This window comes from Raphanus sativus, chromosome 5 (genome assembly GCF_000801105.2).
Source record: "Raphanus sativus cultivar WK10039 chromosome 5, ASM80110v3, whole genome shotgun sequence".
Classification (NCBI taxonomy): Eukaryota; Viridiplantae; Streptophyta; class Magnoliopsida; order Brassicales; family Brassicaceae; genus Raphanus; species Raphanus sativus.
The window spans coordinates 35347962-35363207 of record NC_079515.1 but is presented as its reverse complement, the minus strand read 5'-3'; the positions used below and the strand labels follow the sequence as shown (position 1 = coordinate 35363207).

The following is a 15246-nucleotide window of genomic DNA, read 5'->3' as shown; positions in this document are numbered from 1 at the left end:
AGTGGTTTTCTAATACAGTTCAAAACTGTGTTTTCTGCAACAACAAAAAACCGTAATAAGTTTTTTTTTTAAACCATAAAATCTTCTTTTTTACTAAAATTATAAAATTATATTTATTATCAAAATAAGATAAAGATTTTTTTGTTAAAATGAAAATCTTTTCCGCAAAAACCATAAAATCTATTCTTCTTTTTTTTTCAAAATACATGATCACTTGGTTTTTACACAATACCCAAAATTGCAAAATCTCATTTTCCACCAAAGTTGAAATCAAATTTTCATGTTAAAATTGGAAAAATCATATTTCCGTTAAAACCACAAAATCGCAGAAACAACAAAAACTAATTTCTCTATCAAAATCATAAAGTTATATTTTACCGCCAAATCACGAAGTCATGTTTTACACCAAATCGTGAAAGTTATGATTTCCATCAAAATTACAAAATTTTGATTTTCTGGCAAAACTGTAAAATCTCGATTAAATTACAATGTAAAATTTAGTCTTTGTCTACCATTTCCTAATAAACTTTCCACTAGTTCCACAAAATTAATTTTTATATCACAACCTTAAAAAATGTTCTCATGTTAAAGTTACAAAATCTCATTTTTATGAAAATCATTTTTTTACGTAAAAATAGCAAAATCATGTTTAAGATCTTTTTTCTCATCAAAGTCAGTAAAATCTAATATTTATTTGGTTTAACTATTTACTGAATGATATATTTAACACAAATACATGTCTTATTATTCTTTTGTTAAGAAACGTATCTAGATATTGTTACAAACTCATAACGAAACAAGAATGCATCTAAATGCAGTATTTAGATGCAAAAACAAAAATTAGAAACAACCAATATTTTGGTAGTATTACATATGACATGTATTTTACTAAATGAAGTAAAGAGATCAAATGTAAATTTGATGCGTACGTTTATTTTCTTAAAGATTGTTTAGTCTTTTCGCTTTGTATTATTGTTTCTAAAATTTTATTTTATTGTGATTTTGTATTATGAGTTTAGTTACCGCATCGTTTTCAGTAGTTTTACTTTTTTCTTCGATTATCTGTTGATAAAAAAAGCTTAATAGCAGAATATATATATATATATATATTTTTTTTTTTTTTATGTGCCATATTCCCTCCCCCCTGTTTCCGGTTTTCCCTCCTCACGAGAACTCTCGAAGGACTTTGTATAATTTTGCTTTTATATCTCACCCTCATCCATCTCCTGGCAGAATTATTGATACACTGTTTTTTTTCTTATTAACAAAAGAGTACAAATAATAATTACTGATTAATTCCTAACTAACATTTGTTGCTTTTTGTAGATATATACCAATCGCAGGGCTCACGCCTTGCTCATAAAACAGACATTTAATTGCATGAGACATGCAGCATGTACTCTTGCTGAATATTACCACTGCACTTTGTGACGCTAACCTTGCTACAACATCCATTTTTTTAGTAACAGTATTACTCTTTTAGTCTGTATATGTTTTCTTTCTTTTTATTGCTTGGATATTTTGTGTTTATAGTCTGTTTTGGAGAGGTGAGTCTTGGAACTCTATATATACACGTACCGACATGTAATCTAAATGAACATGTACAGGCATCTTGGATTAATGATGGGGCAACGCTAAATATGGAGAATCTTATATTCGGGAAGTTGGATTATGGATAGGTGATGATGATATGATGCTCGAGAGTTGACAAATCTGAGTAAGATACTAGTATAGACCAGTACAGAGACCGATATGCATATGGTAACTTGTGATGAGAGAAAAATTCCAACGTTATACGTGTTAAGGGAATGTCAACTTTGCATTGATTCTCATTTGACCATTACTTCCATGCTGAAGAGCGATTCACGTCGCCACTCTTATAGTCTATAAAACTAATGACGAGAAACAGATCAGATTCCATAGACAATAGGACCATAAGGCTAATTAAATAATCCCTTAGAAAGGTGCCAGTTTATATATTATTTTAGACTCATCAAATATTAAAAACCTTTGTTAAAAAATTAGGATTAATTAGTTACAAAAAAAAAATTAGGATTAATTAGTGCGGGACATCGAGGATCAATGGTAAAGACATGCTCCTTTCTGCATGAGAATTCGAATTCTACCAGAGGAACTACTGCATGATTGTCTTTATAGGATATGGGGTTTTCCTTTCGGCTCATTTGCAAATCTGGTACACGAATCTACATGTGGATCACACGTTCTTAAAAAATTTGTCTTGAGTCTTTTTGGGCATGTGAGTACTCGTGAGTTGTCAACAAAACATTAGGATTATATGTCAATGCCAAACTATATATATTCTTCTCAGACTTTTGACATGATATATACTACTCCAAACCATGCGTATCTTTCTATGAACTAAACCCTCACGAGCAAACGTTAAGTAGTAGCTCAAAAGTGTCGCCGGAAAGATTGAAGTGAGCGTGGAAGAACTCTCAAAATAAATTACACTAGATTTTTAGGCTGTTATGTATTTATTTCTTACTTTTCGTTAAAAATCTAAGAATACCAAGTTCTCTCGTACATACGTATTATCTTTTTTTCCCGTACGTATTATCTTCTTGTTTTTATTTAAGAGTTATTTAATTAATCCTAATGTATTATAAGTGCAAATTATTATAATCCGTTTAGTTAATTACCAAGCAAAAAAGTAGGGAACACTTTTCAACTATCAATGGCATTGGATAGCTTCAAAAAAGTATTATACCAGTTCAAAAGAATATCTATAATATATTTCACTAGAATGACAAATCTATATGAGTTTTGGATAGTTTTATTACTTAATTATATATATGTCTAAAGTCTAAACTGTCGAATAGCAAAATCTAGTGTAATTAAATAATTGACAGATAAACATGCTGACAAAAAAAATTGACAGATAAACTTTAATGTAAAATTGAATATTTTCATAATGACACTTTTTATTTTAAATAAAATTTTAGAATCTCACTATCATCCATTAATTATTTTCGTACAGTTTTCTTTTCTGACTCTTACGGATTCATTTTTAAACTCTACTTAAGCGTATTAATTTCCATTAAATGAAACTAAAGCGCAGAAGATTAATAACCATTTTAACCTAATAAAAAGAGATTAAACTCTTAGAATTGGAAGTAGATATTACTGTCCAAAAGGGATAATAGTCAATCATTAGATCAACTTCCACATAGAGAAATATAATTCTCAATACAAAGTAGTTCTTCACATATGCTTTAATAAGACGTACATAAAGTGAAGACACTTTCAAAGGTCAAAGTAAAAGATCACAAAGCAAATTACTCCAGAATACATCCATTAAGTACTATAGCCACAAAGCTCCAGCTTCTTTGAGCAACCTTTTCAATGACCCATTGAGATGAAGAGTCATGACGGTATTGGCGGTTCCTACAAATTTCCCTCCAACAAAAACAGCAGGAACAGTAGGACTGCAACCTAAACGAGCCAAGGCCCACTCAATATCTTTACCGTACATGTTCTGATCGATCTCCACAACTGCTGGACTCACTCCTTGCTCGTAAAACAGACGTTTGATTGCATGAGACATACAACAAGTACTCTTGCTGAATATTACCACTGCTCTTTGTGACGCCAATGTTGCTACCACATCCATATGTATAATAATACTCTTTTACTTGTGTATGTCTTTTTCTATGTATTGCTTCGAGATAAGTATTGATGTGTTTGTTTTGGAGAAGTGAGTCTTGGAACTCTATATATACACTTACTCACATGTAGTCTTTTGTGAACATAGAGAGGTACCTTTGATTAATGATGGGGCAAGACTAAAAGGGAGAATAATAATTCTGGGAATTTGGATTGTGGATAAGAGAACCAGACGATTTGATGCTCTAGAGTTGACATATGTGAGGTATAGAGATTGATATGCATATAGTGTAAGTTGTGACCATGATGATGTATGAAGAGAAAAATTCCAGTCTTTGGGGATCAATATTACGTGTTAAGAGAATGTCAACTTTGTATTTATTCCCATCGATCATAACTTTCTTGCCGCAGGGGGCTTTACATGTCATTCATGTATCACGAGAATGAACTCATCCATAGCTAATTAGTAATACTATGTCTATGAACTTTCTGCAAACCCACATGTAATACGTCGGTAAAGGAAAACCCAAATTCAAAGTAGATTAATATAATAGAGTTTGCGTTCACCCTCCATACACGATATCAGTTATGTCAAGCTTTTGTAGTTGCATGCTGGCTTTACATATCCACGAAGATTTTATGCTCGAAAGATTAATTAATAATTAACTCAACTTTAATAAAGCAGTTCATACTCTTAACAATAATATGATGGGCCACAAAAATTCGTTGTGGCTCTTGAGATATCAATGGAGCCATATCAATAATAAGGATGAGTACGGCAATTTAAGTGGCGACATGACATGACCGTCGTACTTAAGGCATAACCACGTCTTCTACAAATTCCTCAAGTAGGTAGGAACTATTGGTTTAGTATGCCACAATCACTCTCGGTAAATAAATAAGATTGGAATTCATCATCTCCCTTTGATTTTGACCGAACCATTGATAAGATTAAATTTGTAATCGAATTTCCGTTATTGCAACAAAACAAGTATTGTTGACAATAGATTAGCATCAATGAAAAGATTTATCTGAAATTTTGGCAATGTAACTAACACGTGTTGTCAATAGCAACATTCTATTTAGCGACGAAAAAATAATGTTGCAAGTTATATATTATCATGCTTAGTAATTAATTACAAATTTATTTTAATTACAAACAAATGTTTTTTATATTATGTCTAGTAAATACCATTTAAGAAAAACATTAGTTCGTAGCTTTTTTGTCAAAACATTAATTAACGTAGCAAATTTCCTTAGATAAACACAATTAAATAACGATAAATTTTACGGAAACAATTTTAAATATGTTTTGATGATGATTACTTTTACTTGCTGTACATGTACTACTCTATTATTCTTTAGGATTCGAAGTACTACACGTTCTCACTTTGATTCGAGCGGAACTCGTAAGCTGAATCGGATACTCATTTGGATGCATCATGCATGTAATCTATTGATGATTAATAGTATTGATCAGAAACATCCCACATCGGAAATATAAAAATTAATCTACTACTATATAAAGGGTTATGGTCAATCCACTCATAGCAATTGGTTTTAAGTTGGAAGCCCATAATATAACCCGAATCTAACATGGTATCAGAGCGATAAGATCCTTTGACCTAATTTACTACAACTACTACTATATCGATGTTGGACCCTCTTTAGATGTTATTCCCACATTGTCCACACTTTAGACTTAGATGTTTGAGCGTGAGGGAGGGTATTGATGAGAAACATCCCACATCGGAAATATAAAAATTAATCTACTACTATATAAAAGGTTATGGTCAATCAACTCATTGCCAATTGATTTTAAGTTGGAAGCCCATAATATAACCCGAATCTAACAAATAGGCTCAAAAGACTATATAATTCATTTTCTCATCCTTACTTTGAATCAAAACTAAAGCTGATGCAACCACAAAATCGAATGTAAGCGAAACCGTTTTTGATTATTAGTATTCTAATCAGATCAGTTTAGTTTTTTTTTTTTTTTTGAGAACTAAGGATCAGTTTAGTTTTTTTTTTTTTGGCAAAAAAAACTAGTGGACGATTTTTGGGACCTCCTTAAGCATATATCTCGTCATACACATGCATAATGCATCTCTATAATATATTCATCCTCTCTTTACACGCCACTTTTTCTTTCCTAAGATTTCACATATATTATTTTTAGCAAAAAGAAGATTTTACAGATATTCCTTCAAATATAGGAAGGAGCTTACTTCAGTGTTCACGTACTTGAAATTCTATGATTCTCTTGGCTCATATAACTTTTGATAAAATTATAATTTTAGAGTTGACATTTTGTTATTTGAAATTCACTTGTGTGGATTTTCTTGGACCAATATTTTAGATTTAAAATCCCTTGAAATTAATCATTTTCCAAAAAGAAAAAAATTAGCATGAGTCATCATCATCTGTAAGTCTTTAAGAAAACGATGATTTCATGCACAATATATTAAAGATATGTTCGATTTATATCTGATCTATATGACCGTGAAAAAAATATATACTTTAAAAAAAATTCATAAAACATACATTTTGATTACTTCATGGTGGTAACATACACCAGTCGTCAAATCATCTACTAAATCATTTTTTGTTGATATGTCAGTTAATTTTGCTAACGAGTGTGCCACATTTACAATAATTTTTAATAATTAAATAAATCAAAATAGTTGTTTTATAAATTTTGTTTTTGAAATATAAATGTTTATTATTTAGTAAAATTAACAAAACTTAATTGATCTTATATTAGAGATATATTCATTATAATATTTCGTTCCTATCAATTGCTCTTAATATTAACCTTGGTTATCTGTTAGCATATAATTTTTAGAATGGTTGTGTAATCATACGAATCATTTATTTTTAAAAGATTAAGAATTTATGATATGTTAATCAATATTCTTTAAATCTAAACAACATAACGAAGATTAATCGAGAGTAACATGACTGCAACATTTAGCATTGAATTTTAATCACTAGAATTACAACAAAATATAACTCTTATGATGACGGTATTGTGATAGGATAAAAAATTTATGAATATATCTCTTATATAAGATTAAAATTAATTATTTAATTAAGTTTTTAAATTTTACTAAATAATAAAATTTACAAACATTGCATTTTCTAAAAAATATTTTTTGTAAAACAACTATTTTAATTTATTTTATTGTTCTTAATATTACTGTACAGGTGATATATTTACTAATACAAATAGTTGGCATAACATTTATGTCTGTAAAATTAAATGATGTGACAAGTGATGTGGCTATGGTCACATAAATTATTTTTTCGACAAAGAAAATAAACAAGATATATGTTCTTTGAAATTTCAAAAATATATGTATATTTTTGCACTATCATATAATCAGATATAAATTGAACATATCGTGATATGAAATAATGTTTTCCTAGATGAAAATTTTCACGGTTGCCCAATTTTTTAGTTTTTTGAACGTGGGAAACAATGGTGTTTGGGTTTTCTAGAATCGTTAACATTGTTACACAAAAGCATGTAGCTTCAAATTGTTCCACATAATTGAACAGTAATGCATATTAATTTGCATGTCCAGAAATTTATTTCATTTATCTTGTTTGTCTAAAAGAAATACAATAAGGGGTATATATATATATATATATTCCTGGATTCTGTTTGTTGGAACAGGATGAAAGGAATATGATGACATAATGAGAGTAGCGTGACCATATTCATGAATGGGCCATTTGAATAAAGCGATCGATTCTCTAAGAGATAACAACAGATCACCACTTGTTACAGTCTCACCCTTTTGCCGTCCCCAAATCCAAATGATTATTATTTTTTTCCTAAAAATTGTTGCATTAAAAAAAAGTTCTAATAGATTTTAATTTGATCCGGTAAAATCCAGGTTTAGCTAACAATCCTAAAACTGGATCTAGTTTAGAGCTCTAACCAAATACAAATAGAGACAAAACCGGGTGGAACCAAAAGAAACTATCAGACACATGACCGCCGACACTTGGAAAACCACTGCAAGAAGCTTTAGAAGAACATAAACCGATTCGAGAGGAGAGAGGGAACAGAAAACCTCTGTCTCCACCATCTTTTAATAGAATACCAGATGAAAAGGAGAAGAACCCCTCCGCTACAGCGAAACAGAAAACCTTTGTTGGAAGCTTATGTGGAATCGAATGGAAAGAGATTAAATAGTATTGGGCGACCAAGAGAGGGATACTTATTCTATGAGAGCAAACAAAGAGAGAGTTCAGTTACAAAAAAAAAACAAAGAGAGAGTTAAATGACAACCTTCGAATAGCCGCACTTCTGGGAGAGTCAACAGAGCCAGAAGTGTCTATAATTAATTGACATAGTCTTTTGTTCGTGCCATTATCTAGTACCATATTTTTAGTCTCCATAATACTAAAATTGAAGTGTCTATAAATTTTGACTAGAGTCTATGTCAGTTAATTACCCTAAATTTACGGAGTTTGTGGACATTGTTACACTCCAAAAAAACGACTCTCCATAAACATGATTGACTATTCGTTACATGCATGTCTTATATCCTATTAGATAATTATCATTGTCCTTGAATTGATTTATCCACCTACCAGATTACTATTCTCATAATCATATTCCTTTATAAATAAATTTTCACAAAATAAAGTGAAAAACTTTTGTTTATCAGCACATAAAGTGCGGAATTTGTCTTTACAAAAATGATAAACTAGAATTTCGTCGCTTGGTGATAGCAGAAGCCTTTCGTACAAAAAAGGAAGGAACATGTTCTTAGTTAAAAAAAGTCATCCAAATATAGAAATAAATAAAAAAAAAAATTTGAAACTAGAAATAAATAATTTTATATAGAAATTTATTCTAGTTTATAAGAGGATTCTCTGGCCTATTTTATTTTCACACGTGGGTACAGAAGTATAACATTGTCTTTCTTTCCATGCATTTATACAGTAATTCATATTTTATTTTTTTGTAACCATACAGTAATTCATAATTGTAGATATAAAATATGTACAATTTGTTTTTGGATAGGTACCTTAAATTCAATTTCTTAAAACCAGTGTTCTAAAAAGTCGATTTACGCAGAAAATCTGCATAATCTAAATGAATTCTGTAGATCTTTTTCTAATCGATATCATTACTCAAAAATTAGATCTTTGCGTTTGTTTAATCAATAATCTCCTATAAAACACTTAATTATCGCTTAGCTATTTTTTGAACATTATTGTTTAAAACCATTAATATATTCAGATATTTGTAATTTAAAATTTATATTACTTAATACAAAATAGTAAGAACGTGTCTAGTGAGAACTTCATTGAGAATTTCTTGTGATTAGAGAAATAAAATAAAATAAAAAGATGAAGAGATAAAATTCTAAAAAAACAAAAATATTAAGACATCTAAATGTTAAGGATTGGAGGTACACGTGATGACAGAAATAACTGGAGAATGAATGATAGAGGACTGACTGGTTTATAACAGTGAGAAATAACAGGATCATTTCCAAACTCCAAATAATAGTATATAAGTGGGTGAGATACTGTGTAGGAGGAACACATCTGTTTTGTCCAAAGATAATGTAATTATTTGTGAGGTAGAGATCATGTAGTCAGTATGGTGGCTCTCGGCTTAGTACCAGCTCAGTCACTTGTTTATTGACGATAATAATTTAGTTTATGCGAGCTTTCTGAAGATTCAACATCACGTTCAGGAATCATATACGGATCCGACATGTGAACATATATATGTTGTAACGTATGGATTTTCCCTTCTATATAAATAAAAAAAATAAAGAACCTTTTTGGTGCTGCTTGATGAAGCATTATCGGCATAGTGAGCAATAATGAACACATATGAATTAGTGGTAATAAAAAAAGCAGGGGCACTCCGAGAATTGAACTCGGGACTAGAAACATATCACTAGACCAAATGCCCTTATGATAACTGAATTATCCAATAAAAATCATGCCTTACTTATGTTATATTTAACTATGTAACCTCCTACAATTTCAGGGGAGAAGAGTCTTTATCACTCCAAACACAAAGCCTGATTTAAACACAATAAAGATTTTGGTTAAGACAGTTCATGGACTGCTACAGATTCTTAGTCTTTTCATAAACTACCAACGGGATAGTTACTCTAAAGCTGGAGTGTGAGAGGTTGGTACTGTTATCCGACAAGAGATTGCTATATCTTTTTTCAAACACAGCTTTCTGTCTTGTCTCAGACTTTAATGCATGTCTTCTTCTGAATTGTGTACCTTGCCTCAGACGCGGTTAACTATTCCATTCGGTTAAGTTATTTTGTTCGCTAACTCCGAGAGATAATAATACCAAACCGGATTATTGGATTAACAGGCAATAACTACTTTCCCAAATCTTAACCGCCGCTGCATCAAAGATTCATAAGTACATAGGACATCTCTTGTCTCTCCGACATAAATTATTTTCTGAACTTCTTCCATTCACCAATGACGAAAGATAAGAAAAAGGATTATGTCAGAGTAAAAGATCATTTACTTAATCAAACCATCATTTTTTTTTCATCTGCTTTCAAAGATAAAATTCTCTCACGAGATACTTCATTCTGTCTTTTTTTTTTCAATTTTCTTGTAGTATATGGATGTCGAGTTCAACGTATCGATGCATTGCAACGAATGCGAGAGAAAAATCGCCAGAGTTATCTCAAAATTCAAAGGTAATCTCTTTCACAATTCAAGATAGATTTCACGATATATCCATATGGTTCCAACTTTTGAATGATCAATGAATAGGTGTTGAAACATTTACGACGGATATGAACAGTCACAAGGTTGTGGTTACGGGAAGGCTTGATCCTAAGAAGTTGTTGAAGAAACTCAAGAAGAAGACAGGCAAGAGAGTGAAGATTGTAGCGAAGGATAATAAAGATGACGAAACTAGTAAGGACGCCGAGGAAGAAAACGTTCTCGTGATTGATATGGAACTGATCGGTTTAGGTGATGAGCCGGTTCTTGGGTATAATGATAGGGGTTTAGAGAAGTTTATGTGGTTTAGCGATGAGAATCCTAAAGCCATATGTTGTATCTCTTAACGTAGTTAAAACTAGAAATAATCGCACACAAGAACACTCTTGGAATATGGAATAAATTGGTTTGGAGAAAGTGTAAGTTCTTTAACGTTAACTTCTTTGGTAGGATGTCACAAACCGGTCAAGTCAAAGGCCGAAGACTATTACGTTAAAGTTTGGGCAGTGGCATTCAGACTGGGTTTTCGGGTTTTAGATTTTTTGGGTTCAATCTCCTAGGTCTCATTCAGGTCTCATTCACTTTAGATCAGATTGGGATAATACCTGGAATACTGTCCTACATGGCTTTTTGAGAATTTTTGCAGTTCAGATCAGGTAAAGACTAGGGTTTTTTTTGGTTCTATCGCGGATTCAGTTACAAATACCCCTACCTATTACTTTTTGTTCAAACCATAAATGTAACTATTACCATTGCTGCTCGTACGTGGGTATCAAAAAGGAAAAAAAAACTATGAGGATTAGAAACTACTGAGAAAATTTAAGAACAAGAACTTTTATAGTTATACAATATTTTAGATAATTGGTGGGAAAACTTTGCCCTTCTGTTGGTTACCCCCGATTACTTCCAATACAAGCTTTCTCTGGGTGTCCCAATTAAGTTAAGTACGGTGGCTGCAATGTGAGAAGCCGTGAGGCCAGCTTCAGCCAGTTGGTCTAGTGGTGATCCATGCTCGATATACCGGTCAGGTAGTACCATTGGTCTCCACTATTGTCACAGAGAAATAATTTGAATTAGAAACTAAACTAGAGACTAAAGAGATATAAATGAAATGAGATGTGCAAAATGTAATGTACCTTGAGCTTTCCGTCAAGAAGACCATCTAGTGCTAGAAACTGTACCACATGTGATGCAAAACCTCCAATTGAACCTTCTTCAACCGTGATCAGAACCTCATGAGATTTAGCTAAGTTTCGAATGAGAGCAATATCTAATGGCTTGCAAAATCTTGCATCTGCTACAGTTATCTTTAATCCTCGTTTATGGAGTATAGAAGAAGCCTCTAAACAGTTTTGAACTGCTGATCCGTAGCCTAACAGAGCTACCCTCTCACCTTCCCTTAGTATTCTACCTTTTCCAACCTGAAACCATTTTAAAAGATAAAATGATTATGAATGTTTTAAACTCGTAATGATTTTTTTCTGTAGAACATACCTCAAGAGGGACACCTTTGTTTCCAGGAGGAAGTGAAACGCCAACACCGTTTCCTCTCGGATATCGAAAGCAAGAAGGACGGTCATCTATAATTGCAGCGGTTGCAACCATGTTGAAAAGCTCTGCTTCATCAGAAGGAGCCATGACTATCATGTTTGGAAGACATGCCATAAACGTCACATCAAATGCTCCACAATGTGTTGGACCATCTGCTCCCACAAGTCCTGCTCTGTCCATTGCAAATCTAACAGGCAGTTTCTGTAGATCAACATCATGTGCAACCTACACAAAACCAGCATAGAGAACAAAACCATTTTAAGTTCTACGAAAATATATTTCTTAAAATGAAAAAAAAAATACCAAGAAAAGATGAGTGATGTTACTTGGTCATAAGCTCGTTGCATGAAAGACGAGTATATTGCACAAAATGGCTTAAGACCTTCACATGCAAGACCAGCAGCAAAAGTAACCGCATGTTGTTCTGCTATACCGACATCGAAACAACGTGTAGGGAAGCGGCTTTGGAAGAGATTCAACCCAGTCCCACCTCCCATAGCTGCATGAATGGCAACAACATCTTTATCTGCTTCTGCTTCCGCAATCAAGGCCTCCGCAAAATAGGTCGTGTAAGACTTAGTTTCAGCAACGTTTTTGAACTGTTTACCAGTTGCTGTATCAAATTTCACAACTCCTGAAACAAGATGACAAAAGATGGATCAGCCCAATAATGTTATTTTCAAGAAGAAAAACATGTTATCTTTTTTTTTTTTTTTTTTGAAACACTGAAAAAAAAAAAAAAAAAAAAAAAAAAAAAAAAACATGTTATCTATTAAATTATTTTTTACCGTGATACTTGTCATGTGCTCTCTCTGCATAAGGATATCCATGACCTTTCTCAGTCACGACATGAATAAGAACGGGTCCTGAGGTTCTAGTGCTCTTTACTTCTTTAAGAATTGAAACCAAATCATCTATGTTGTGTCCATCAACAGGACCAATATAGTAGAAACCAAGTTCTTCAAATAGTGTTGAACAAGCCCCAGTAATCATTCCTCGAGCATACTCATCTACCTTCGAAGCTAGCCGGTGCATTGATCCTCCAATTTTCTTTGTCATCCCCTGTAAAAAAACATATCAAACTTTTCATTTCAACAAAATTTAATAATATTTGTTTTTTTCTTTACACATTCAAGCCAACAATACTTACCTTTGCAGCTTCTCTAAGTTCCCTAAGAGGACGTTTAGACTGCAACTTACTGAGAGCCCTGCTCAAAGCTCCAACAGGTGGTGTTGGTCCATCCAAGTTAGCAGTAGGCAAGGAGACTTGCTTGTTGTCATTGAGAATCACAATCAAGTCAGAGTCCAAATAGCCAGCATTGTTCATTGCTTCATAAGCTTGTCCAGCTGTCATTGCACCATCGCCTATAACTGCAACCACGTTGTTGTCCCTACCCTTCAAGTCCCTTCCCACAGCCATCCCTAATTCACAGTCATGCCATAGTCTATATAAGTAGCCAGAAAGTGATCATATTTCCTCATATTGAATAGCAAAATCAAAAAACCTTACCCAATCCTGCAGATATTGTGGTTGAACTATGTCCAGTGCCAAAAGAATCATGTTCACTCTCTCCTCGCTTGGTGAAACCGGACAAGCCATTGGTTTGCCTCAATGTCTTCATCTTTCCTCTTCTCCCTGTTAGGATCTTGTGAGGATAAGACTGTCAAAAAGGGAAAGACAAAACAAAGTGAGAACTTGTGTAGCTAATAATTGGAATATAAACATCACAAAGAAAATAGATCCAACCTGATGACCAACATCCCAAAGTATCTTATCTTGAGGAGTATTGAAGACGTAATGAAGAGCCACTGTAAGCTCAACAACACCAAGATTGGAACCTAAATGTCCTCCAGTTTTTGAAACATTGAAGACAACATCTGACCTCAGCTCGTCTGAAAGAGCTTTGAGTTCCTACATCATATCCAATTCCAAAAAAAAAGTAAAACCATTACACCGTTATTCCATATTTCATCTTGAAACAAAAGAAATTCTAGAGAGTAGTCTGATGAATCAAATCTTAGGGCTATGAGCTATACCTCGATGGACAAGTTTTTCATGTGGATTGGATGGTTGATTGTGTCCAACAAAGGAGTTGGTGGTCTTGTCGAATGATAGTCACCATTCGTTACTAGTGAGCCCTTTACTGTTGTTCTTATTTTTGACTGAACAAACATAAAAATAGTTTTGTCATTCATACACAGATTTTAATTAATATATTTAAGCAAACAAGATGCATAGTCCATTTAAACATTTCATTTTAAATTTATCCACTGAAAACGAATATTCTTAAAGATTTTTCAAACTAAACTGAATATTTCTGTTCACACATTAACAAAATGGATACTCGAAAATTCCCTCAAAGCTTTTGACCCAAACAATCTGTTAATTTAAACCTTTTTTCAAACTGTTGAAATGAACAAACGAAAAACAAAACATAAATACCAGTGTGGTTTATCACTGATAGTTTGTAGGATTTTCGTTAAATGCAAGCTAATAGTATATAATCAGCAAGTCAAAAAGAGGAAGAATAAAATTACATGAGAAACGGTACTTCTGCGGCATATTGATGGAAGATATGTAGCTAAAGATTGAGAAGAAGATAAAGAAGTAGTTTTGCAATAATCTGTTGAAGTTTCTCTACTCAAGTAAGAAGGAAATCGAAATGCAGAGAGAGCCATGAGAAACTATGCTCAAAGACACACGAGAAGAGCAAAAGTTGAAGCCTTTTTTTTCTTTGAACAACAAGGTGATGCTTTTTTTCTTTGAACAACAAGGTGATGCCTATAAATTTCAATTATTACAATTCAGTACATTTATATGAATATATATTACTTCTCATAATGACTGTCAAATATTTTAATTATTGACTAGACAGATGTCACATGTCACGATGGTGATTAACGGTGGTGGGTTTTCAACAACTGTGTAGATCTAAAGATAAAATCATTAAATTTTTATTGTAGAATTATTTTAAAGCACTAAAATAAATATGTACAAAACTGATATATAAAACTAAAATTAATTCTATTTAAAAGATTTTGGAATGTATCTTTATTTTTTTAATTAAAACTTGATTACTTTGTTTTTATTGCTGTAGTGAGATTTAAAATCATAGAGCACTCGTGGCCGTCATTAATCATTCTTGTAGAAAAATTATTTAAGTATATATTTTGATTAATGTCTAAAAGAGAAAAATGCTACTAATATTTAACATTACAATTGAGATTATTGTTGGTCCACGTTGCCTGAAATCCATGTTGGTATCGGTATTCATGTACACTTTTTATATTTTATATCTTATCAGATTCTGTTATTTAATTTGATCCCTT

General features: G+C 32.2%; 3 protein-coding genes across 3 annotated transcripts; 1 reads left to right on the top strand and 2 right to left on the bottom strand.

Moving 5' to 3' along the window:
- Window positions 1–3150: 3150 nt before the first annotated feature.
- Window positions 3151–3719, bottom strand: LOC108856775 (monothiol glutaredoxin-S10). The gene has a single exon (XM_018630656.2). It carries the CDS (start codon window positions 3629–3631, stop codon window positions 3323–3325), a length of 309 nt encoding a protein of 102 aa, XP_018486158.2. The 5' UTR covers window positions 3632–3719; the 3' UTR covers window positions 3151–3322.
- Window positions 3720–10098: 6379 nt separating this feature from the next.
- On the top strand, window positions 10099–11025 carry LOC108856774 (heavy metal-associated isoprenylated plant protein 19). The gene is made up of 3 exons (XM_018630655.2): window positions 10099–10143; window positions 10256–10337; window positions 10414–11025. The coding sequence occupies exons 1-3, from the start codon at window positions 10111–10113 to the stop codon at window positions 10710–10712; spliced, it is 414 nt and encodes a 137-aa protein (XP_018486157.1). The 5' UTR covers window positions 10099–10110; the 3' UTR covers window positions 10713–11025.
- Window positions 11026–11162: 137 nt separating this feature from the next.
- Window positions 11163–14694, bottom strand: LOC108856773 (1-deoxy-D-xylulose-5-phosphate synthase, chloroplastic). The gene is made up of 10 exons (XM_018630654.2): window positions 14455–14694; window positions 13954–14079; window positions 13664–13828; window positions 13427–13577; window positions 13067–13338; window positions 12705–12978; window positions 12243–12550; window positions 11860–12141; window positions 11502–11786; window positions 11163–11412 (listed from the first exon to the last, which is right to left on the bottom strand). Exons 1-10 carry the CDS (start codon window positions 14593–14595, stop codon window positions 11266–11268), a joined length of 2151 nt encoding a protein of 716 aa, XP_018486156.1. The 5' UTR covers window positions 14596–14694; the 3' UTR covers window positions 11163–11265.
- Window positions 14695–15246: the final 552 nt, after the last annotated feature.

Bases quoted from the DNA above. Each gene is read 5' to 3' on its own strand.
- LOC108856775 (XM_018630656.2), bottom strand. From the start codon at position 3,631: ATGGATGTGGTAGCAACATTGGCGTCACAAAGAGCAGTGGTAATATTC.
- LOC108856774 (XM_018630655.2), top strand. From the start codon at position 10,111: ATGACGAAAGATAAGAAAAAGGATTATGTCAGA. The intron at 10,144-10,255 runs GTAAAAGATCAT...ATTTTCTTGTAG, and splicing joins AGAAAAAGGATTATGTCAGA to TATATGGATGTCGAGTTCAA. The intron at 10,338-10,413 runs GTAATCTCTTTC...ATCAATGAATAG, and splicing joins AGTTATCTCAAAATTCAAAG to GTGTTGAAACATTTACGACG.
- LOC108856773 (XM_018630654.2), bottom strand. From the start codon at position 14,595: ATGGCTCTCTCTGCATTTCGATTTCCTTCTTACTTGAGTAGAGAAACT. The intron at 13,578-13,663 runs GTTGGATCTATT...CCTTTTTGACAG, and splicing joins TTTGGGATGTTGGTCATCAG to TCTTATCCTCACAAGATCCT. The intron at 12,142-12,242 runs GTAACATCACTC...GGTTTTGTGTAG, and splicing joins TGCAACGAGCTTATGACCAA to GTTGCACATGATGTTGATCT.